Source organism: Acinonyx jubatus, chromosome D1 (genome assembly GCF_027475565.1).
Source record: "Acinonyx jubatus isolate Ajub_Pintada_27869175 chromosome D1, VMU_Ajub_asm_v1.0, whole genome shotgun sequence".
NCBI classification, from domain to species: domain Eukaryota; kingdom Metazoa; phylum Chordata; class Mammalia; order Carnivora; family Felidae; genus Acinonyx; species Acinonyx jubatus.
Window position 1 is genome coordinate 15,368,076 of NC_069390.1, and position 25,058 is coordinate 15,393,133.

The window sequence follows — 25,058 nt, forward strand, 5'->3', positions numbered from 1 at the left end:
TTATATTTCACTGAGATGACTTAACTGCCCCCTGTTGGGCTTACCTATGAGTCTGGTTCCTTGTTGCTGCCTTCAATCCCACCTCTGGAGTTCCATTCCTTTAAATTGGATGGTAAGCAGATCATGTATCACAGGCCAATACCAGTCGACCAACAGAAGTCTGAATCACTATGTTGAAATGATATTAAGGTAGAAAAGGGCTCCCACAACTGATTAGCAAGATAACAAGAAAGGAAGAGAGGCAATGTCTGTGGGTTAAGGCAATGTGTGTTGCAGTACCCATTCTTCTGGAAAGGGTTATTTATTAAGCTTTTATCTATCATCAGCACCTCAGTGTGGATATACTGGAGCTGGGTTTGTAGATACAGCATTGGTATTTTCAGAAGCAAAACTCAGGATGTATGGTTTAAGCAAGGACTTTCTTTTACTGATTTTGTAAATTAAATCACGTACCAGTTCTCACAAAGATATACAAGTAATATTTGATTAAGCATGTAATGAATCACAACCTATTGAAATTTGTGGGAATTATTACATAAAAGGTAATGAAAACACTCCAGGGCACACCTACCCAAGGATAAGTCCAAAGCACAGGACAGTCAAGTCTGGCTGGGAACCCTGCGCTTTCAGGGGCCATCAGAGGGCCCTGGTCTCTGAAGTCATCATGGTGGTTTCAGAAGCAGGTCGAAAGTATAATGAAAAAAGGAAGTGAAAAGTCACTGACATACTTCACTTATTCCACAATTTTGCTTTTTTAAAAGAAACTTCTCTGCAGGGCTCTGCACTAAGCGTTGCCTTGGGAGAGCTTCAGTCTAGATAGCATGGTCAGGGTAATTATTAACTACTTACAATATCATCCTGGCTCCCCCTGAATTCACTGACCTTACAGTGATGTCTTCTCTTTTTCAGCAAGGATCTTGTGGGCCCACACACATGCTAAGGCTCTCTATATTGAGGTCAAATCAACCTTTCAAAAAAAAAAATTATTTACAAAGTTTGATTTCAGCTGAAATAAAACTTACATCTACAACAAGAATTAACCAAGTATTTTTTAATCAAAAAAAATTTGGGGGGGGGGGCGCCTGGGTGGCTCAGTCAGTTGAGCATCCGACTTCAGCTCAGGTCATGATCTCATGGTCTGTGAGTTCAAGCCCCGCATCGGGCTCTGTGCTGACAGCTCAGAGCCTGGAGCCTGCTTTGGATTCGTGTCTCCCTCTCTCTCTGCCCCTCCCCCGCTCGTGCTCTGTCTCTCTCTGTCAAAAATATATAAACATTTAAAAAAATTTAACATTTATTTATTTTTGAGAGAGACAGAGCACGAGCGGGGGTGGGGCAGAGAGAGAGGGAGACAGAATCCAAGGCAGGCTCCAGGCTTTGAGCTGTCAGCACAGAGCCTGACATGGGGCTTGAACTCACAGACTGCGAGATCATGACCTGAGCCGAAGCCAACCAACTGAGCCACCCAAGTGCCCCTCACCAAGTACTTTAAGCACGGAGTTGTAAAGAGAAACATTTCAATAAACTCTAACTCCTCAGCAAGAATGAAAAAGCTCTCTCCACTGTAACTCCATCCTTCTCAACCACTTCCCAACCCGGTTCTCTCCATACATTCAAGACTTTTAGCCTAAAATGCTTTCTCCTTCTTCTGCATATCTTTTACTACAATGATCACACTTTACTGTTATCTGTATTTCTTTGTCTATTAAACCTCAAAAACAGAGAACAGGAAATGTGTATTCTGTCCAGATACCTCCTGAATACTTCGTCACTGCCAGGCACTGTGCCAGGCGTGAGAGATACGACAGAAAACAAGGTGGACAAGATCCCTGACTGCATAGAGCTCAATCCAGCGGGGTCTTTCTAACCCAAGTGCCTAGCTCATGGTAGGTGTGCAATCAAGACTGAAAGAATAGGGGCACCTGGCTGGCTCAGTCTGTAGCACCTGTGACTTTTGATCTTGGGGTCGTGAGTTCAAGCCCCACATTGGGCATAGAGCTTACTTTAAAAGAATAAAAGAAAGAAAGAAAGAAAGAAAGAAAGAAAGAAAGAAAGAAAGAAAGAAAGAAAGAAAGAGAGAGAAAGAGAGAGAGAGAGAGACAGAGAGGGAGGGAGGGAGGGAGGGAGGGAGAAAGGAAGGAAGGAAGCTTCTGCCAGGAATTTATAAATTAGTTGCTTAGGTTAATACGACAGCACATAGGTAAAAGGCAGAAATAGGAAATCTTAAGTCAATTGCATTGTGGTTGAATCCCGAGTCATTTCCACCATCACTAATGGCAATTATTGAAAGTAACAGCCCAAAGAGCAGGAAACCACATTCTTAGAATCCAAAAGAAAGCAGATTATGTTAAAAAGCTTTTGATGTGGAAGAATACTAATTCCGATTAAAAATATTATTACCTAAAAACTAAGATCCATATACATGGAGAGTAGAACTCCTGACTTATTCTGATGCTTCTTGAACTGACTATACCATGGAAATAAAGGTCAAAGAAGGCTCCGTAGTCAGGAAATGCTGTGCACTAATAGATACATATTTTTTAAGTTTATTTATTTGGAGGGGAGAGGCAGAGAGAGAGAATCCCAAGCAGGCTCCACGCTATCAGCACAGAGTCTACTGTGGGGCTCAAACTCATGAACCGTGAGATCATGACCTGAGTCAAAATCAAGTGTTGGATTTAACCAACTGAGACCACTGAGGCACCCTAGATATTTTTAACATATTGGGAAAATGACAATAAAACAGTGTTTCTGAATTTTTTTCCCATAAAACAATGATCCAATGAGTTGTTCCCTGAAAAGAGTATAAAGTGTCTGGAAAACATCACGCATAAGCCCCTCTTACAGCTTCACAAAGCACACTATCATATTAATGTCTCTGAAAAGTTCTGCAGAAAAGAAGTATGTTTAACTGTGTTAATCATCATTTCCCATACTTACTTAAACCACCAAATTTTTTTTTTAATTTATTTAAATTCAAGTTAGTTAACATACAGTGTAGTCTTGGCTTCAGGAGTTGAACCCAGTGATTCATCTCTTACGTATGACACCCGGTGCTCATCCCAACAAGTGCTCTCCTTAAGGCCCATCACCCATTTAGCCCATCCCTCCCCCCAGCTCCCCTCCAGCAACCCTCAGTTTGTTCTCTTTATTTAATAGTCTCTTATGGCTTGCCTCCTTCTCTGTTTTTGTCTTACTTTTCCTCCCCTTCCCGTGTTCATCTGTTGTGTTTCTCAAATTCACATATGAATGAAATCATATGATATCTATCTTTCTCTGACAGACTTAATTCACTTAGCATAATACATTCTAGTTCCATCCACGTTGTTGTAAATGGCAAGATTTCATTCTTTTTCATTGCCAAGTAGTATTCCATTGTGTGTGTAGATTTCTTTTGTTTTAAATTTTTTTTTAACGTCTTATTTATTTTTAAGAGAGAGTGAGAAAGAGCAAGCGAGCAAACAGGTGAGGGGCAGAGAGAGAGGGAGACACAGAATCCGAAGCAGATTCCAGGCTCTGAGCTGTCAGCACGGAGCCCGATGCGGGGCTTAAACTCACAAGCTGTGAGATTATGACCTGAGCCTAAGTCAGACACTTAACCAACAGAGACACCCAAGCGTCCCTTTGTGTTTGTAGATTTCATTCTTTTTCATTGTCAAGTAGTATTCCAGTGTGTGTGTGTGTGTGTGTGTGTGTGTGTGTGTGTGTGCATGCGTGCATCACATCTTTTTTTTTTTTTTTTTACCGCATCTTCTTTATCCATTCATCAGTTGGTGGACATGATAGCACTGCTATAAACATTGGGGTGCACGTGCCCCTTCAGATCAGCATTTTTGTATCCTTTGGATAAATTCCTGGTAATGCAATTGCTGGGTCATAGGGTAGTTCTATTTTTAATTTTCTGAGGAACCTCCATACTGTTTTCCAGAGTGGCTGTACCAGTTGCATTCCCACCAACAGTGCAAAAGAGTCCCCTTTCTCCGCATCCTTGTCAACATCTGTTGTTTCCTGAGTTGTTAATTTTAGCCATTCTGACAGGTGTAAAGTGGTATCTCACTGTGGTTTTGATTTGTATTTCTCTGATGATGAGTGCTGTTGAATATCTTTTCACGAGTCTGTTAGCCATCTGGATGTCTTCTTTGGAGAAGTGTCTATTCATGTCTTCTGTCCATTTCTTCACTGGATTATTTGTTTTGGGGTATTGAGTTATAAATTCAAAATGGATGAAAGACCTAAATGTGAGACAGGAAACCACCAAAATCCTACAGGAGAAAACAGGCAGCAACCTCTTTGAACTTGGCCACAGCAAATTCTTACTTGAGATGTCTCCAGAGGCAAGGGAAATAAAAGCAAAAATGAACTATTGGGACCTCACCAAGACAAAAGCTTCTGCACAGTGAAGGAAACAATCAGCAAAACTAAAAGGCAACCGACAGAATGGGAGAAGATATTTGCAAATGACATATCAGATAAAGGGTTAGTATCCAAAATCTATAAACTACCAAATTCTCCTTTCAAAGAATATCTCTTAGGTTAGGAAAATCGGCTTTAAACTTCAATTTACAATACCGTTTACTTCTACTTACTCATTAGTGGTGATCTAGCAAACCAAGACATTCTCACAATACAGTGTCAGGTGATAAAAGTATTTTTCTTATAAAAGTATCTTTTAATAAAATTTGCTGCGCAAATAATAACCTTATTAACATTCTGCATTTTGCTTCTAAATGAAGTCACCAACTAACCACTAGATGGCAGTATGATTCCATTTATATTACAGTCATCCCACAGCAGCACAGTAATGGTTCAAAAGGTATTTGAGTTTCCTAAGGATTCCTTTGCGGGTTTATTCATTCATTTAGTAATTCCTTCAAACATTTTTAGGTAACTTTTAAGTTTCAAGGACTCTGATGGATGTTGAAGATCAGAAAAGGAATGACAAAGCTCACTGTAAACATTATAATTATTGGATTCCTAGGAAACTGTAAGGTGACACCCATCAATTTAACAAACACTTTTGTGGAATGAAGAGAAGAGAAGAGAAGAGAAGAGAAGAGAAGAGAAGAGAAGAGAAGAGAAGAGAAGAGAAGAGAAGAGAAGAGAAGAGAAAGGGAAGAAAGGAGAAAAGGAAAGGAAGAAAGAGAAAGAAAAGAAAGGAAGGAAGGGAGAGAGGAAGGAAGGAAGGAAGGAAGGAAGGAAGGAAGGAAGCAAGCAGGGAGGGAGGGAAGGAAGGAAAGAAGGAAACTACATAAAACATGCACACTGATTGCATGACATTTTAAGTTATCAACACAGAAATGAGAATACGGCACATGTGGAAAGCCTGGTGATAGACAAGCATCTAAGAAATTTTCACAGTCTGAACTAAGTGTCCCAAAGGCCACAAGTTGTGCAACTCGAGAGTCAATTTTGACCCAGGAAGGACATGCCTGTCCTCAGTCCTGGGGAACTTCTGGAGGGGACTCAGTTTCGAACTCGGAAATTAGGGAGAGATGAAGGTGAAGATCCAGCCTGTCTCTGGCTTTTGGGCCACAGATCTGGAGCTTCAGTGCCAGAAGAGAACTTGTGGGCGCCTGAGCGGCTCAGTCGGTCAAGTGTCCGACTTCGGCTCAGGCCACGATCTTGCGATCTGTGGGTTAGAGCCCCGCCACGGGCTCTGTGCTGACAGCTCAGAGCCTGGAGCCTGCTTCAGATTCTGTCTCCCTCTCTCTCTCTGCTCCTCCCCCACTCACACTCTGTCTCTCTCTTCTCTCAAAAATAAATAAACATTAAAAAGAAGTACAATACCCTCTTCCTTAGAGGCAGGGAGATGGGCAGCAGCAGGTCAGTGAGGCAGGGCTAGAGCTTGAACGCAGGCCTTCTAATGCCCAGCTGACGTTCTTTTCAATATTTCATCACCAATTTTGGAACTTAGAGTAGATCTTCCCCTAAACTCTTTCTCTCCCCTCAACTTTTTTTTGTGGATTCCCAGCTGGCTGAGCATCCTTGGACAAGATGTCATGTGCATGTGTCTCATGTTGGATTCCCCAGGAAACAGACTTGGAGGCAGAGATTTGCGTGCAGATTGCTCTCAGGAACAGTGCCTGGAAGGGACTAAGGAAAGCAGGGTTGGGCAGAAATAGAGGTTGAGGCCTCAACCCATCCCACTCAGCACCCTGGAGCTGAGATGGTCCTTCAGAGTTGTCCTAGATCAAAGCAAGAGGGGAGGATCTTTCCATGTTGGCCACTCACTGGTTGCAGGGGGCATAATCATAGACAAGGCAGCTCCCTTCAGCTAAAAGCAAAAATAAATGGACTAAATTCAAGGAGTTGGCGGGGTTCCCATTCCTTTTTGGAGGCTGTCGGGGGAAATCTGTTTCTGTGCCTTTCCCAGCTTCTAGAGGCTACGCACATTCCTTGCTCCTGGCCTTCTTGCTCCATCTCAGTCCCTTTCCATCCTCAGAGGGAGATGCTCTCTCCTTTTAAGGACTATGTGATTAGATAGGGCCTACCTGTGTGATCCAGGCTCACATCTCCACCTCTAATTCCTCAACCTTACTCACACTTACAACATCCCTTTTGCCATGTAAGGCAAAAGGCACCCTTTTCAGGTGCCAGGGATTAGGATGTAGACATCTGTGGGGGCAGGGAGGGCATTACTCTGCCTACCACAATCTGGATTAAACATTTTTGCAAGAATACTTTATATATTCATAGCAGCATTATTCATAATAGCCAAAAAGGAAAACAACTCAAATGGCCAGTAACTGATGAAAAAAATGTAGTATATCTGCACAACGGAATACTGTTTGACCATAAAAAGGAATTTAGTACTGATTCACACTATAACACAGATGAACTTTGAAAACATTATGCCAAGTTAAAGAAGCCAAATGGCACGTACATATTATTCCATTTGTATAAGATGCCCAGAATAGGCAAATCTATAGAAACAGGAAAGCTGACTTCAGTAGTTTCCAGATGCTGAGGACAGGGGAAAGGGGCAGTGATGTTGATGGGTATTGGAGTTCTTTGGGGGATGATATAAATGTTTCAAAATTAGATTGTGGGGATGGTTACATAGCTATGTACATATACAAAATTCACTGAACTGCAGACTTTATAGGGGCAAATTTTATGGTATGTTAATACCTTCATCAAGTTGTTTAAAAATCTTCTACAGATGATGCCATATTCTTTCACTTTGCATCACCCAGGAGGCACTTTACACCTGGTTGTCCTTATTAGTGAGTAATGCTAAGACTGAACTCTGGGTTAAGATAGTAACAACTGATGGGAACTATATTTTTAATAAGTGCTTCAGAAAAGTTAACTGTCTTATAGGAATAATCTATCATACAAGGATGTTACAAAAATGAAATGAGAATATGATATATTTAGTAAATCGTAAATATGGTACATAGAAAAATGTCCCCTTTACCCACAACCCAAGGAAGATGTCCACATACTAATCCTTGGAACCTGTGACTGAGTACCTCACATGGCAAAAGGAACTTTGTAGAATCTAGAGATGAGGAGATTATTCTAGATGATCTGGGAGGCCCAACCTAATCACAGCAGAGAACTTTTCTCTGACGTCAGAGAGAAATGTGACATTGCTGGCTTTGAAGATGAAAGAAGGGGCCACCAGTCAAGGAGAGGGTTGGCATCATGAAGCTGGAAAAGATACGGAAAGGGACTCTCCTATACAGTCTCCAGAAAGAATACAGCACTACTGACCCCTTGATCTTAGCCCAACAAAACCCATGTTGGACTTCTAACCTATGCAACCATGTAAGCCACTAAATCTGTGGTCATTTACTGTAGCAGCAATAGAAAACTCATACAATAAAGCACACTGAACTCTAAGAGCATGACATACACGAGTGAAATAGTTCAATACAGTAATATCCAAATTTCCCCAACCTATGGGTAAAAGTACAATTACATTAAAAACATGAAGAGGGGCACCTGGGTGGCTCAGTCAGTTGAGCACCCGCTTTCAGCTCAGGTCATGGTCTCATGGTTCATGAGTTCAAGCCCTGCGCTCGGCTCTGTGTGGACAGCTCAGAGCCTGGAGCCTGCTTCCGATTCTATGCCTCCCTCTCTCTCTGCCCCTCCCCAGCTCACCCTCTGTTCCTCTCTCTCAAAAATAAGCATTAAGATTTATATATATATATATATATACACATATACACACACACATATATATGTGTGTGTGTATGTAAATATAAATATATCATATATATATATATATATACACACATATATATACATACACACACACACACATACATAAAATGAACAAATTCCACTGACTTCTGGTCCCACCTACTCCAGCTGGCATATTATCAGTCCCTGCTAAAGAGCCCTGCAAGCATTTCTGGGAGTATCCAAGGAGGATGTGTGTTCATGAAATAATTCATCTCCAAGTAATCCAGGTAATTCCACCAAGTTACTATTAAGAATTGCTGTGCTGGCCAGGCTCCAGTCTCCTTGGGGAAACCACCCCTGCTTTCTAGGACACAAGTCCTTCCCAGGTACTCACCCCACTCCTTTGGTCACCAGACTTCTGGAAGGCACCCCCTCCAATATGCTGGAGGCTTTAAACTGGAAAAACTGCTCTGGGGTCATTTGCACAGGAGGAAGACTGGCTTTCTCCTGTTTGTGTACCCTCCACATAATCAGTCTTGATGCAGTACTTGAGGGCGCTCAATGTTTTATAGATTTTATAATGTACTTAGTCTTTTTGTCTTCCTAGTTCCCCACTCTGCTCTCCATGGACATCAGATATAAGTCCAGTAGGAACCAGGGAGGTAGGCGAATCACAATGTACTCACAATGATCCCTCCACTACAACTAAGTCCCAAATCAAACTACTTCAGGTTCCTTTTGCCCTAAGGCAAACTTTTTTCCCCAAGTCCCTTTTCAGTCCCCTAGCAAGTAGGTTTCGGGCAAACCCATCACACAAGTTTGACAGATGTGCCCAGATATGACCAAATCCCACTTGTACTCAAGTTAAGACTCCCACTGTATGAACAAGGCAGTCTACGCCTGGGACAGTGTTACGTGTTTCTCCCTCAAGGAGATTCAAGAATTAAAAAAAAAAAAAAAAATTAAAAAAAAATAATAATAAATAAATAAATAAAAGGGGTGCCTGGGTGGCACAGTCGGTTAAGCGTCCGACTTCAGCCAGGTCACAATCTCACGGTCCGTGAGTTCGAGCCCCGCGTCCGGCTCTGGGCTGATGGCTCAGAGCCTGGAGCCTGTTTCCGATTCTGTGTCTCCTTCTCTCTCTCTGCCCCTCCCCCGTTCATGCTCTGTCTCTCTCTGTCCCAAAAATAAATAAACGTTGAAAAAAAAAATTAAAAAAAAAAAAAGAATCTAAAGAAGGTAGATAAGCTTAAATTAGGACAAAGACCTTAGAAGTCAGGGCAACAGGGAGCCCCTGAAAGGCTTTTTTGAGTCCCCGAAACTTTTTAAGAAGTGTTAGAGACTGAATGTTTGTGTCCTCACCACCACCTCCCAAATTAGTATGTTGAAACCTAATCCCTACTGTCATGATATTTAAAAGTAGACTTTTCAGAGGTCCAGTGTGTGGGACTTTTCCATACCACCAGGCAATTAACTCAACTCCTGTGGACACTGACCAGATATCCCACAAATTTAACTCAATTCTGACACTATCTACCTGGAAATAACATCAGATTTCATAAGTTAAGGGCTCAGTCCCACAACACTGCTCCCATTTCAGATGCCAATTGCAAGTTCAGGTTGTCACATGTGCTTCTGACCATTGGCTATAAACTGGAGGTTCCCACAACCCCTTCCTTCAGTTTGATTAACTGCTAGAGTGGCTCACAGAACTCAGAAAACCAGTTTACTTACTAGATTTTGGTTTATTACAAAGGATACTAAAGGATATGAATAAACAGCCAGATAGAGATACATAGGGCAAGGTCCTGAATGCAAGAGCTTCTGTTCCCATGGAATTTCGGGCACAGTACAATGGGTTTATTCTGGTTCACCAATCTTGAAGCTCTCCAAACCCACCCTTCGGGGCTTTCACGGAGGCTTCATTATATAGGCGTGGTTGATTAGATCATTGGCCATTGGTGACTGAACTCAATCTCCAACCTCGCAAACCTCCCCAGAGATTGGGGGCTGGGGTGGGGCTGAAAGTTCCAACCTTCAAATCACACGGTTGCTTCCCCTGGCAACCAGCCCCCACCTTTAAGTTACCTAGGGACTTTCCAAAAGTCATTTCGTTAGCATAAAAAAAGACACCTTTATCCTCTCATCACTTAGGGAATTCCAAGGGTTTTAGGATCTCTGTGCCCAGTATGATTCCTAGATTTCTAAATCAGGTCACTGGGTACTGATAGGCACATAATCACATAATGGTGTAGAGTGAGATAAAATGAGTTAAGTCCTGGATATGTTGAGGTTGAGAGGTCTGTGGGGGAATCCCAGTGATGTTTGTAGGCAGATGAATGCAAAGACTGAGCACTCAAGGGACTGGGTGCCTGGCTGGCTCAGTCAGTAGAGCATGTGACTCTTGATCTCGGCTTCGTGAGTTCAAGCTCTATGTTGGGCCTAGAGCTTACTTTAAAAATGAAAACTCTAAAAAAAAGAAAAAGAATAGGCAGTTGGATGCATAAGGTTGGAGTTCAAGGGAGAAAGGTTTTTACACTGGAGATCTGCATCTGGGAATTATCAGAATGTAGCAATCTAGTATTTAAAGCCAGAAGACTGCATGAAATCCTCAGGGGAGTTATTTGTTAGACAGGCTCAAAAACTGAGCTCTGGGGTACTCCAACATTAAGAGGGTTGGGGAAAAGAGAAGCAAATTAGCAAAGGAGTCTGAAAAGAAACAGTCAGTGAAATGGGAGGAAAACAAGAGAGTGTAGTGTGGTGCCCTGGAGGCCGTGTGAAGAAAGTGAGCAAGAAAGCAACTAATTGTTCAAATGTTGCAGATGGTCAAGTTAAGTTCAGGGTTAAGAATTCAGGGGTGTCTGGCTGTCTGAGTCTGTAGAGCATGCAGCTCTCGATCTTGGGGTCATGAGTTTGAGCCCCACATTAAGTGTAGAGATTACTTTTAAAAAAAAGAAAAAGGAATAAGAGTTCAGAGTTAGATATAATGGATGTCATTGGAGATCTTGAAAAAAGCTGCTTCAGTAGAACAGCAGGGGCAAAAGCCTGATAATAGTGGGTTTAAGAGAGACTGGAAGATGGGACTGCAAGCTGGTGCAGCCACTCTGGAACCTCAGTATGGAGGTTCCTCAAAAAACTAAAAATAGAACTACCCTACGACCCAGCAATTGCACTACTAGGCATTTATCCAAGGGATACAGGTGTGCTCTTTCAAAGGGACACATGCACCCCCATGTTTATAGCAGCACTATCAATAATAGCCAAAGCATGGAAAGAGCCCAAATGTCCATCGATGGATGAATGGATAAAGAAGATGTGGTATATATATACAATGGAGTATCACTCGGCAATCAAAAAGAATGAAATCTTGCCATTTGCAACCATGTGGATGGAACTGGAGGGTGTTATGCTAAGTGAAATTAGTCAGAGAAAGGCAAAAATCACATGACTTCACTCATATGAGGACTTTAAGACACAAAACAGATGAACATAAGGGAAGAGAAACAAAAATAACATAAAAACAAGGAGGGGGACAAAACAGAAGAGACTCATAAATATAGAGAGCAAACTGAGGGTTACGGGAGGGGTTGTGGGAGGGGGGATGGGCTAAATGGGTAAGGGGCACTAAGGAATCTACTCCTGAAATCATTGTTGCACTATATGCTAACTAATTTGGATGTAAGTTTTTAAAAAAATAATAATAATAATTAAACTAAATTTTAAAAAAGAGAGAGATTGGAAGAAAAGAAATTAAACAGAAAGCTCTTGAATTCTGCTCTAACAGTGAAGAACAGCTCTGAGGTAGGAGATAGTAGCTAAAGAAAGCAGAGATCAAATGAGGGTTTCTGTGTGTGGTGAGAAGGAAAAATAACAGCATGTTTGTGTGCTTAGGGAAGCAAGTCAGTAAATAGGAGCAGGGGTTGAAGACGTAGGAGAGAGGATATAACTACTAGAATGGTGTCCTTAAGTAGGTGATCTGGAAAAAATGTAAAAAGGTTGTCCTCCCGTAAGTTCAGGGGCAGTTCAATTTATAGTGGTAACAGTACAGGAAGGCAGAGTATGTGGGTACAGATGAAGGCAGGTAGGGAGAGGTGGTAGTGAGGGAAATTCTCTTTCGATTGCATCAATCTTGTAAGTGAAAATGCAAGCTGAGAGTGAGGAGGAGGGAGGAGGTGTTACCGGTTAGAGAAGTTGTGAAATACTCGTATCTTGGACCATAAGTGGACAAAGGAAGTACGATGTGTTTGTTGGGCAGCAATATGGACCCACTCAAGGTTTAGAAGCCTAATGGAGGTAGAGGAAGTCATCTGTATGATTGCGTATTTTATTCCAGCCCTGTTCAGCTGCAGACTTGGATTCAATCAAAGCTGTAGTTTTTACCAGAGCATAATGAAGAGGAAGAGAGCTAGGCAAAGGAGTAATTTAAACGGAACTTAAGCAGAGCAAGAAGGAAACCTCAAGGAAATGAGGGACAGTGAAAAGGTGTAAGAACAATGGACACAGTAGGTGGGATGGAGGGATGGCATCGCTAGCGTTGGTGTCCTAGGAGCAAGCTGGAAAGTTAGGCGGGAGTGGTCAGCATTGGATCAATGAAACACAGAATGACAGCGAAAGGTTGCAGTCACTGGTAATAGCAAGAATAACAGAATTGCTTAACAAATGTTGACTACTGAGGAAAAAAGAAAAACATTTTCCCTTGAAAATCAGCATTTTCCCCAGTTCTGGGCATCTATTGTGCCCTAGATATGGGCAAAGTCACAGTATCGTCCAAACTTCCAGATGAGGAATGGAAGCAAAGGCAAATTCCCTTCACGTACGCAAGTGAGCAGTATTTAGGTAATCTCAGCAAGTTGTATCAATGTTTTATCGAACGCAATATCTATCATTACACAAGATTACACGAATACAGCCTCTTGAAAAGATTCCAATACAAAAGATTCCCTCTCCCCATTCCACATGTCAACCGAAGGCCAAAAGGGAGACCAGGAGACTTACGGACTGCCACCCCAACGCAGGGAAGGGTGACCGCGAACTCGGAAAACCCGGCAGAGGGCGCTCAGCTGCCCCGCCTCCCCGGACCTCGCCCCTCCCGGGAAGCTCAGCTCCACCGCCGCCCGCGCCCGGGTTTTCAAAATGGAAACAAACCCGGCCCCGCCCCGCTCCCGGAGGTCGCCGGGAAAAGGGCACCGCCCCCTGGGGGGCATCCCAGCCGGCCAGGCGAATGTTCCCGCAAGCAGAATCGGCTCGCTCTTTCCCTTTCCCTTCTGACTTCCTCCCTGCCCACTTTCGTTCTCCAGCCAACTGACTGGAAGCCTTGCAACGAACCGTCTTACCCTCTCTTCTCCTCTGGCTTCCTCACCTGTCCGCAACTCCGCCCGCCCCACCCCCGGAAGTGACGATGGCCTCCCATCCTTGCTTGCGTCCCGTCGAGCCTTGCGGCGGCGGCGGGAAGATGGCGGCGGCGGGAGCCCTGGAACGGAGCTTCGTGGAGCTCAGCGGTGCTGAGCGCGAGAGGCCGAGACACTTTCGGGAATTCACAGTGTGCGGCATTGGTACGGAAGCAGCTAAGGAGGACGCCATCCGGTCCTTCCCCTCGGGCATCTCCTATGGGTCCCTAAATGTCTGACCCCTCGTTCATACTCCTAAGTCCACATGCCTATAGCCCCGGGATCAGAGCTTCCGTAGTGTCCTACTTCGCCCTCCTTTCTTCCCCTTCTCTTTGTATGGATTGTCAGTCGTCACCCTCTGCTTTCTCAGTGCCTTCAGTCCCTATCATCCCTAAAGAGCTAGGTGTTCGGGCTGACCAATCTTCTTTGGCAGGGACTGCAAATGCCTTGGCTGGAGCCGTGAAATACAGTGAGAGCGCGGGAGGCTTCTCTTATCTGGAAAGTGGCAAGTTGTTCGCCGTCACCAGGAACAGGTTCATTCATTGGTAAGTGCTGTGTTCGCCAACCCCCCTGGCAGGTTGGGCTGTTGGACTTCTGACTTCTCGTGGCTGTTCCCAGAATGTCATTCTCCGAGGCGGTAATAGACAGGAAAAGAGGACTGTTTTCACATCTGAATCAGGGGAAAATTAGGGAGACGCAGAGTACTAGGAGAGGTGCCCTTCCAGGCAGCACTAAAAGCAGAGGAAATGAAGTTTATGGGATAAAGCCCCAAAGTCCAGTCTTAAACTTGAACTCATTGTGTTTTTATAGTGTTCTACAGCTTCCTTAATTCTTCAAATACATTTGAGCTCTTTCACATCAGGCATCTGAGCACGTCTAGTATCTAAGTTTGCTAGAGATGGAGTGGTGAACAAAAGCAACACCATTTCCATCACGCAAGATGTTGTAGCTGTTTGAAGATGGGTGTGGACCTGCTTTTGATGGTGCAGTTTTATGAAGGAAAAGACACTAAAGTAAGGGACTGCGACATAGGTGTATAAATACAAATTTTTCATACTTGCCTCATAGGAAAAGTATAGGGGCTGTGAGAGGCTAATGAGAGGACCAAATGTTATTAGTGAGACAGAGAAGGCCTTCAAGGATATCACATTTAACCCGTGATCTGTAGGATGAAAAGTTGGCCGGGCAGGGAGGGGATTGGGGGACAGAGCCGTCCAGCACACAGCATCACCATATGCAAAATCCATGAGATAGAAGGAACTGGGCAGGTTTGAGGAACTAACTGGATGGAGATCTGTGTGGCTTAAGTACAGTGGGCGAAATGGAAAGTGGTGTGAAGATGCTGAGATGGGGGAAATAAGCAGGACTCATTGTGGAGGACCCTCAGATCCTTTCTAAGCGTTGTGGATTTTTTCCCCGCAAGCACATTGAGTAATTGAGTAAAGGATTTTAAAGAGTTACTCTTTACTAACATAACCAAAATTGCATTAAGAAAAAAAACAGTTTAGGGGTGCCTGGGTGGCTCGGTTGGTTAAGCGTCTGACTATTGATTTCAGCTCAGGTCTTGATCCCTTTTATTTAAAAAGAAAAAAAATCATTTTACTTCATGGCAGGTGGATTTCAGTTAGATAGGTATAATACAAAAAAACTGCTTGCTTTAATGATGGCCCACGTGAGAGATGCTGGTGTCTCACTTACGGGAGTAGCTAGGAAAGGAGAAATAGATGGATTTAAGATGCATTTAGAAGGCAGTTTCACTAGGACTTAGTGACAGAGTGAATATGGGGTAGAAGATGGGAAGGGAAATGGAGGGAACAAAGTCAGTTCCCTGGTTTCTGGTGTGACTAACAAGATATTGGGTGGGCAAGTTGCCTTTTACTAATACAAAGAAGATGGAGAGAGGTGAATAATTCTTTCTGATACATTTGAAGTTACCTGTGTAGGAGCCCTTCAGAAATGTCATGTAGGCCTTGAAATGTGTAGGTCTGAGGCTCAGAAGAGAGACCTATGTTTGACGTACAAGTCTCATTTAAGAAATACTTTTTAGTACCTAATATTTTCCAGTCAGTGTTCAGGGACTGAGAATATAGCAGGGAACAAAACAAAGTCCCTGCTCTCATGGAGGGAAAGAGGCAATAAACAACAATAACCCCCCAAAGCAAATAAATACAGTTTGTCCAGCGATGAGTGGAATAGAGAACAGGGAGGCAAGGTGAGAGGAAAGGGAAATGCCTGTAGGACATGCCTGCAGTTACCTTTCATAGAAGGTAGTCAGGGAAGACCCAGTGAGAAGTTGGCATTTGAGCAGAGGAAGTAGGTATCTGGGGGATGAGATTTTTCAGGTAGAGCCTTCCAAGAAAAAGGAACCAAAAATGCAAGGAACCTCAGACAGGAGCTTGTTCATTGTGCTCAAAGAATGGCAAGGGGCCAGGAGTCTGCAGCTAAGTGATCAAAGGGTAGAATAGGAAAGTAGCCACGGGTCAAATCAGGGCTTTGTTGGTAACTTTAAGGCTTCGACTTTTGCTCTGAGTTAGATGAGAAGAAGCCATTGAAGGGTTTTAAGTGGAGGAATGACCTGATCTAGGTTGTGTTTTTAGAGGATCGCTGTGGCTGCTGTATTGAGGACAGGGTATAGTGGGGAAAGGTTGGGAGCAGGGAGACTGATTAGGAGGTTGGTGCCATGGTTCAGACGAGATGCTGGCAGCTTAGAACAGGGTGGTATTGGCAGAGGCAGTGAGAAATATTCTGTTTGTGGATATGTCTTGAAGGTGAGTTTGTTAGAATTACTATTGGTTCAGATATAGGGTATACAGAAAGAGAAGCATCAAGGGTGACCTCCAGAGTTTTGTCTTGAGCAACTGGAAGTTACAGAGATGCCATCAATTGAGTTGGAGAAGAGTGAAGGTGAAGTGGGTGTTTTGGTCTCTTTGTTTTGCAGGTTTGCTAGTCTAGGTGTTCTGTAACAGGTTTCATTTGAAACCCCTGTTAGATATCCAGGTGGAAGTGTTGAGGCAGTAGCCAGTTCAGTGGAGAGTTTGGACTAAAGATATAGATTTGGGAATTGCTGGCATTAGATGGCATTTAAAGCTATTACACTGAATGAGATCACTTAGAGATCGCCAGAAGTATTGGCATTTGGGGCCAGAAAAACCTTTGTTGTGGGGAGCTGCCCTGCACATTTTAGGGTATTGAGTAGCATCCCTGGTCTCTACCCACTACAGGTCAAGAGCACCCCCTCCCCAGTGTGACAAGCAAAAATTTCTCCAGGTACTATTAAATGTTATTAAGGAGTGGGGTAGATTGTTCCCCTGTTGAGAACTTGTGTAGTGGAGGAAAGTTAAGGTCTGAGGACTAAACCCTGGAGCACTCCAATATTTAGTAAGATAAGGAGACTAGGAAGGAATAGGAGGGACATAAGAGTTGAACAAAAAGCGAGTGTTACCTCAGAAGCTAAGGGAAATATTTCAAGGAGAAGAATAGTGAAAAACTGTTAAGTACTGCATATAAGTCAGAGAAATGAAAATAGACCTCTGCGTGGTGGAGGTTTGTCAGAAACTGCTCCCACTGTGTTACAAACATCCGAAGTGGCTGGGCTCTGGAGAGAAGATGACAGGAATTGTGAGTACAGAATAGCTCTCTTAAGGAGCACCCCTGTGAGAGAAGTAGAGAACTCCAATTCTCGAAGGAGGGCAATGCAAGTGTATGGAGGAAGTATAATAGTGTATGCATACACAGTCAAGAGCAATCACTAGAGGGGAACTGCAGAAAGTGAGATATTAGAAAAAAATATAGATGCGGGAAAGGAAGTGTGGGAGAGTAACAGTGAGCCAGGAGCTAGTCTTCAAGGAATGAAAGAGACCTGCAGATAACTGCGGTGGGCAGGGGTCGTAGGTGGTGTCTGGCTGCACATGCCTCAGAGCTGAGTAGTTCGGGCAGGGAGGGAGGAACAGTGGCGCTGGAGTGGCAGTGGGGAGCAAGCAGGACAGCTGTGCCCCACTTTGAGGCCCCAGCACAGAGAGTGTGGTAGAGAGAGCTTACCACCATTAGAGAGGACTCTGGGGGGTGTCCCCAGGGCAAGATCCAGGACCCAACTTTAACCATAAAACAGGAAGGTGAAGCAGGTTTTCAGAGATGAGGTTGAGAGTCCAAAAAATAGTGCTGATGACGTGCCGTGAGTTACCAGAAGCAAAGCAGCCCTAGGAAATTAGAGTTCACATGGTGCGTACAGCTTCGGGGGTGGAAAAGATGCGCTTTGAGAGAATGGGTACAGTAAGCAGATAAGACACCCGAAAATCAAGGTTGGAGGAAATCAAATGCAAGCGTCAGGTCCAGGAGAAGGAGAGGGAATGCCTGGAGACACGGGGAAAAAGCAGGAGAGGGTAGTATCATCGAAGTCAAGAAAGAAACTCTCAGAAAGACAGCATTGTCAAGTATGGGGAATGCTACTAAGAGGTCAAGTAAGAACAGGACTGAGGAATCCACTGGAATTGGTGTGGTGACCTTGGTAAGAAGAGGGCAGGTTGAAGAGTATGAGGGAGATGAGGAGATAGAGAAGACATGGCCATGGAGGGGAAAGGAGAGATGGTGATAGCCAGATAGTGGCAGGAATGGGGTGATGGAAAGGGAGAGGCCAGGGAAGAGCACATTTGAATGTTGAGGGAAGGCTTTGGCAGAAGGAGAGGTGGACACAGAAGGGATATACTTGAGAACATCAGAGGTTGCCCTCGAATTGCTGGAAGGAGACTCCCTCTTCAGGGGAGGATGCAGGCAGACTGGTAAATGAGCTGATGAGAAGGTAGGGCCCTCCCAGCGCGGTGTTTTCTATGATCCAGTGCTACCGTATGGCAGAGTTGCGCCTGAAGAGGTCTTCCCTGCATCCAAGAGGAAGTCACTGAAAGGGAAAGAGTCACATTTGTTAGGGTCACCATAGTATGATGCTGTAGTACTGATAGTAGAGGCATTCCACTGTAAGTAATGGGGGTGCATGGTGTGAATTTTCTTTATAGTGGGGTTCAGTTACTTTGAGTATCATCATCCTAAATAAATAAGCCATCAAGTTTGGAAATGCCTCCATTTTAACAGAGAATCATATAGTAAGATTGGAATTTTATATGGTGCTGTGGTTGGCAAATGAATGTATCGTGATGGTTTAGATTCTAAAAGCTGATCTGAATTTGTTTACCCAAAACTTCGAAATTGGGAAAGTTCATCTGGAAGCCACTTCCATATATTTCAAGACAACAGTCAGTTAGGAAAGCATAAACTGTTTAAACAAATGTCTCTTTTTTAATAGGAAGACCTCTGGAGATACATTGGAGCTGGTGGAAGAGTCACTGGACGTAAATCTGTTGAATAATGCAGTTCGCCTCAAATTCCAAAATTGCAGCCTCTTACCTGGAGGGGTTCACGTCTCTGAGACTCAGAATCATGTGATAATCTTGATCTTGACCAATCAGACAGTGCACAGATTACTTTTACCACACCCTTCACGGATGTATAGGAGCGTAAGTTGGTTAAGAGTAATATCCTTTATTTCCCAAGTTACTCTGGTTGTCACACATCTAATGCTGGAGCAATATCCTTTAGAAATTGAAGGAAAATTGGATTTCTTGGTAGCTCTTACCAAGCATACTTTTGATAGTTACAATTTAAAATGATCAGACACATTTTTAAGTTGAAATAATCTTGATGAAAAAGAACAGCTTTGTTTCCAGGCTCAATTGTTTCTTTTAAAACTTTTGTAGCCATTGAAAGGAACTGAGCAAAATTCAGTTTATTTTGATTTAACAGATTTTTCTTTTTAATTACTTCACAGGAGTTGGTAATTGAAAGTCAGATGCAGTCAATATTTACTGACGTTGGAAAAGTTGATTTCAGGGATCCTTGCAACTCTCAATTAATTCCAGCAGTACCTGGACTCTCCCCTAATTCTACCTCCTCGGCAGCTTGGCTTGGCAGTGATGGGGAGGCTCTGTTTGCTCTTCCGTCTGCTTCTGGGGGAATCTTTGTTCTTAAACTACCGTCTTATGACATACCTGGTAAGAGTGGGAGCTGAACTTGGATTTAACTTTAAGCAAGGAATGTTGGCAGTAAAACAGACCTTAGAAGACCATACCCATCATCCAAGGCAGGAATTGCTCCTCTACTCCCCCTGAAATTGATCATTCAGTGTTGCTTGCCAAAGGAGTCTCTAGTGCTTTTACTGTTTTTTGTTTTGTTTTGTTTGTTTTCTGAGAAGGTAAGATTTTATACAGCGGATGAGGAATTGTAAAGCTTTTCGGAATGTGGGAAGACATAACTGTGAGACAGCCTAGTCTAAGGCCTGTAGTAGAGATGAGTTGACTAGTTATCTACCTTCAGGTTGAGGTGCTATAACTAAAATAAGTTAATTGACACAAGGAAGTTCGGCTGCTGATAACCTGCTCCAAGTCACCACTGTCTCCTGCCTGGATTATTGCATTATCTTCCTAAATATCCCTCAGATCTGTTCTTACCCCTCTACAGAAACTTCTGAGATACACTTAAATCTAAGTAGAGTCATGTCACTCCATTGCTCAAAGCCCTCAAGTGAGGGTTTGTTCTTCATATCATTCTGAATAAACCCAGAGTCCTTACATTGGCTTTCAGAGACCTCTTTTTTCCCCTTCGCCTTCTCTACACCAGCCTCATGCTTCTCGCAATTGCAATTCCTTGAACATACCGGGCATACTCTTACATCAGGGTTTTTGCCTAAGATAGTCTTTCTCCAGCTGCCAGCTTGGCTCATTCCCTTAACTCCTCAAGGTCTTCACTCAATGTTCCCTCAGTGTGTGAGGCTTTCCCTGACCACCCTTTTCCAAATTGCACATACACACACAGCATTCACTGTATGCTTTCTGTTTTCACTTATTACCATTCTGCTTAGTTTGTGAGCTGTCTCGGCTTCTGCCCTTCTCCCAGTGGAATGTAAGTTTTATGAGGACAGGTGTTTTTTTTTTAATGTTTACTGCCACATCTTCAGCACCTAGAACTGTGCCTGACACATGAAAGGAACCCAATGATTCTTTTGGGAAGAATGACTGTTCTGAGCAGCAATCAGGTTACTATTTGTAACTGTTTGGCAAAAATTTTCCCTAGCAATATGTTAGTGCTATTTTTATTAACGCAATAATGATTCAAGATATTTTAAGTGTGATGTATGTGGAAAGGTACATCCTAAAGCCCTCTTATTCAGTATGGAAATGGAGAAGCCTGTCACCTGTTATAAGGACCTTGTTCATGATTGGATGGATCTTTGTTTTTGAGTTTCTCTGAGTCTGATCAAGAGGTGCCTTGGATGTCACTGGTCTGTTTTCAATCTCGTAGGGATGGTGTCAGTTGTGGAACTAAAACAGAGTTCAGTAATGCAGAGACTGCTTATAGGCTGGATGCCAACAGCTATCAGGTAAGTGGTGTCTGGTGGGCAAACCAAAGGGCCCAAGAATTTCATTTTTGCACTGGTCAGGAACTATTAGTGATTCTAGTCTTATTCTAAGGTAGATAAGCATTATACTGGAAAGGAGAAGAGTCTGCAAAATATCACAGTCCATCTGAGGAGAGCCACACCTCAGACATCTTGATAGCAGAAACTGATTTTTTCTATATTTTCTCATGATATTCAACTCAGTGCTCTGCCCTGACTCACTAATTTTGTGTAAAATTAGAAGTAGGAAGTTTCTGATGATTAAAACTCTATTCCTTTCTTATGTAGAGCCCTTTAAACTATATCATAGTGATTGGTTATAGACCAAGTAGAAAATATAGTTCTCTGATACCAGCATGTAAACTCTTGGTTCCTTGTGTTGACTAAGAGTGTACATTTATAGGAGCACCTGGCTGGCTTAATCGGTAGATCATGCAATTCTTGATCTTGGGGTTGCGAGTTCATGCCCCATGTTGGATGTAGGAAATACTTAAAATCTTAAACAAAATGGTACATTTATAACTTTCTTTTATCTGTTTAATTACAAGTTCTAATAATCTTGGGGTGCCTGGGTGGCTCAGTCGGTTAAGCATCCGACTTCGGCTCAGGTCATGATCTCGCGGTTTGTGTGTTTGAGCTCTGCGTCGGGCTGTGCTGACAGCTCAAAGCCTGCAGCCTGCTTTGGATTCTGTGTCTCTCCATCTCTCGGCCCCTCCTCTGCTCATGCTCATAATAAATAAATGTTAAAAAAGTTTTTAAAAACAAGTTCTAATAACCTGATAGTTAGAACACTACGAGCCTAAAATTGGGGTTTATGTTTTTAGAGGTGACCAGGGGCCTTCAGATCGTCCCCTTGCTCTTGCCGTTCATTGTGTCGAGCACGATGCCTTCATCTTTGCTCTGTGCCAGGATCATAAACTACGAATGTGGTCTTATAAGGTAAATGCTACATTTATAGTTACTGTAAGTTAAAATAGCATTGCGAATTGTAAGACAATTGAAGTCAATCTTGCTGTTTCTGTCAAAGATTATTAAGATCACTGAAGTTTGGAAATTGCAGGCCATTTCTACATTCAGACAGTTTCATTTAGCTTTTTCATACATTTCTCCCCTTTTTATATATTTATAATTATGAATCCTACAGAATTAAGATAGTACAAAGAATAATGTTCACTTAAGAGGAATGAATGTGTTTTGTAAATGCAAGTTGATAAAACAGTTTTCAGGATTCATAAGCAAAACAGTTAGATGATCTTATTTATCAGACTTAAGAGACATTTTCATCTCAGACTTTAAAAAAAAATCTTTAGTGTCCCTTAGCAGATAAAAGAGGAGTGCTAGCTGTGATGAGTGCACATCCTTTCAAAGGGGAAGAAGTTTGTTTTTCCTGACTTGGATATTCTTGGATACTACTTGTTGGCTTATCTTGAGCAGGACCAAATGTGCCTGATGGTGGCCGACATGCTGGAGTATGTTCCTGTGAGTAAAGACTTTCAGCTCAGTATTGGAACTGGACATAAGTTACGGCTTGCTTATTCCCCTTCCATGGGACTCTACCTAGGGCTGTTCATGCATTCACCAAAACGCGGACAGGTATGAAACAAATAAGACCTGTATCAAGCTACACTGTATGTACTGATGTGGGCAAGTAGCGGGAGATACATTTGAGTCTATTTAAGCTCTTCCCACCAACCTAGGTGTTTCATGTGTTGTTTCTGTGGAGATGATGGGTTTTGTGCTAATGTGTGAATCAAAAAAATCGTGAAGAAGTCGTGGTGAAAGGGAGTAGAGAGTTCAAAGGAACGTGAAAGGAAAAGTTAACCAAAGCTAAATAAGAAAGAGCCAGTTTTGGGGCTCCTGGGTGGCACAGTCGGTTAAGCGTCCGACTTCAGCCAGGTCACGATCTCGTGGTCCGTGAGTTTGAGCCCCGCGTAGGCTCTGGGCTGATGGCTCAGAGCCTGGAGCCTGTTTCCAATTCTGTGTCTCCCTCTCTCTCTGCCCCTCCCCCGTTCATGCTCTGTCTCTCTCTGTCCCAAAAATAAACGTTGAAAAAAAAAAATTAAAAAAAAAAAAGAAAGAGCCAGTTTGGACATCTGGGTGAAAAAATGGAGTTATGAAAGGGATGCAGGTGTTACTAAGTGGTTGGAGGGAAGTTAATTTTTAGAAATAATTTTGCTCGTCTTCCAAACACTAGCTGTTGTATGTAGATGAGGTATTTAGGATGTCATATAATGGTAATCCTGTAATAAACAACCATTCGTTGGATATTCTGTGTTTGCCATGATGCCGGGCCCCTTATGTACATTAATAGCAAATACTTGGACAGTGCTTACTCTGGGTTCACACGCTTTATGCATGTTATCCATTTAATCCGGATAACGTTTCACTGAGGTAGGGTCTGTCCTCACTGTGCTGGAGGTGCCCATCCGGGTGCCTCTTCACCCTTGTTGGGCTCTGATGCCCAACTACAGGTTGCCCCTCCATATGGATGCCTTGTTCATGCCTTTTGAGCTGATACTCTGCCACTCCTATTCAGTGGTCACCCTCCTTCCCTGCTTGGGCTTTAATCACCAATACAGACTGCTACTCTATGTGAACACCCTCCTTGTTCTGCTTGAGCTTCCACCCTATACCAGGCCTTCCATATGTGTGGAAGCCTTCACACTCTGCTCATGCACCTACACTCTAAGCCAAATGTGGATACTCTTTTTACCTCCTTGGGCTCTTGATCCATCCTATGACCCTGACCTCGGTCTCAGTTTCCTCCAGTAGTCCACAGAACTGCGGGAAACAGTAACTTACATTTGCCAGTTTACTATATGACAAAGGATACAGATGAACAACTAGATGAAGAGGTATGTTGGGTGAGGTCCAGAAGGATCCTGAGTTCAGAGGCCTCTGCCCTGTGGTGTAGGAGTTTGCCACCCTCCTGGCACATGGATGTGTTCACCAATCTGGAAGCTCTCCTTATACCATACTTCAGGGATTTTTATTTTAGGGATTTTTATGGAGGCATCATGATGTAGGCATAATCCATTATTACTAGATTTCCAGCCTCTCTCCCCACCCCAGGGAATGGGGGTTGGGGCTGAAAGTTCAAGCTTCTAATCATGGCTTGGTCTTTCTAGTGACCAGCCCTAATCCTTGAAGCTATCTAGGAGTCATCTCATTAGAACAAAAGGTGTTTCTGGGGTTCCTGGCTGGCTCAGTAAGTAGAGCACGAGTAAGTAGAGACTCTTGATCTCAGGGTGATTTCGATCCCCATGCTGGTTGTGGAGCCTACTTGAAAAAATAAAAGGCATTTATCACCCAGGAAATTCCAAGGGATTCTAGAGCTCTGTATAAGATGCTCCTATCATCTTCATCATTCAGGAAATTACAAGGGTTTTAGCTTAGTGCCAGCACCCAGTGGCAGAGACCAAAATATATTTATTATTATTATTTGATAGATTCTGATAGAGATTATGTTGGTTCTGTAGATGATGCTGGAAAATATTGCCATCTTTGCAATATTAAGTCTTTTGGTCCATAAACATGGAATGTTTTCCCATATATTTACATCTTTAATTTCTTTTTACAATGTTTTATAGTTTTCAGAGTAGAAGTTTTGCAGTTCTTTTGACCAGTTTATTCCTGGGTATTTATTCGTTTTAATGCTAGTGGAAATGAAATTATTGAAATGAAATTATTTTCTTAATTTTATTTTGAGATTACTCAGTGAACGTTTATAGAAATACAGTTGATTTTTGTATCATTGGTCTTGTATCATGCAACCCTGCTGAATTATTTTATTAGTCCTAATAGGGTTATAGAGGAGTCCTTAGAACTTCCTGTATACAAGATAACCTCATCTGCAAATAAAGATAGTTTTATTACTTCCTTTCCAATTGAATCAACTGAATGCCTTTTTTTTTTTTTTTTAATTGCCCTGGATAGATCTTCCAGTACAATATTGAATAGAAGTGGGAAGAGCTGGCATCTTTGTCTTGTTCCTGGTCTAAGGGAGAAAGCTTTCAGTGTTTCACCACTGAGTATGACATTAGCTGTGAATTTTTCATAAATGCCTTTTATCATGTTGAGGAAGTTCCTTTCTATTCCTA

At 42.8% G+C, this 25,058-nt stretch overlaps 1 protein-coding gene and 1 long non-coding RNA gene across 7 annotated transcripts in view; one reads left to right on the forward strand and one right to left on the reverse strand.

The window, feature by feature from the left end:
- LOC106978010 (uncharacterized) overlaps positions 1–13,518 on the reverse strand; it is a 65,797-nt gene extending 52,279 nt beyond the window's left edge. Inside the window, exons 1-2 of one of the 6 annotated variants that reach the window (XR_008290339.1) lie at positions 13,464–13,518; positions 45–967 (exon numbers count right to left, since the gene is read on the reverse strand). This is a non-coding gene — a long non-coding RNA (uncharacterized LOC106978010). The other 5 variants (XR_008290340.1, XR_008290341.1, XR_008290337.1 and 2 more) reach the window with 5 other exon arrangements.
- Positions 13,382–25,058, forward strand: part of NUP160 (nucleoporin 160) — a 50,931-nt gene continuing 39,254 nt past the window's right edge. The window contains exons 1-7 of the mRNA XM_015075615.3: positions 13,382–13,682; positions 13,951–14,062; positions 18,811–19,021; positions 19,333–19,555; positions 20,862–20,940; positions 21,783–21,897; positions 22,393–22,551. Of these exons, the coding sequence (XP_014931101.3) occupies positions 13,529–13,682; positions 13,951–14,062; positions 18,811–19,021; positions 19,333–19,555; positions 20,862–20,940; positions 21,783–21,897; positions 22,393–22,551 (1,053 nt within the window). The 5' untranslated portion in view covers positions 13,382–13,528. The remainder of the gene's footprint in view (positions 13,683–13,950; positions 14,063–18,810; positions 19,022–19,332; positions 19,556–20,861; positions 20,941–21,782; positions 21,898–22,392; positions 22,552–25,058) is intronic.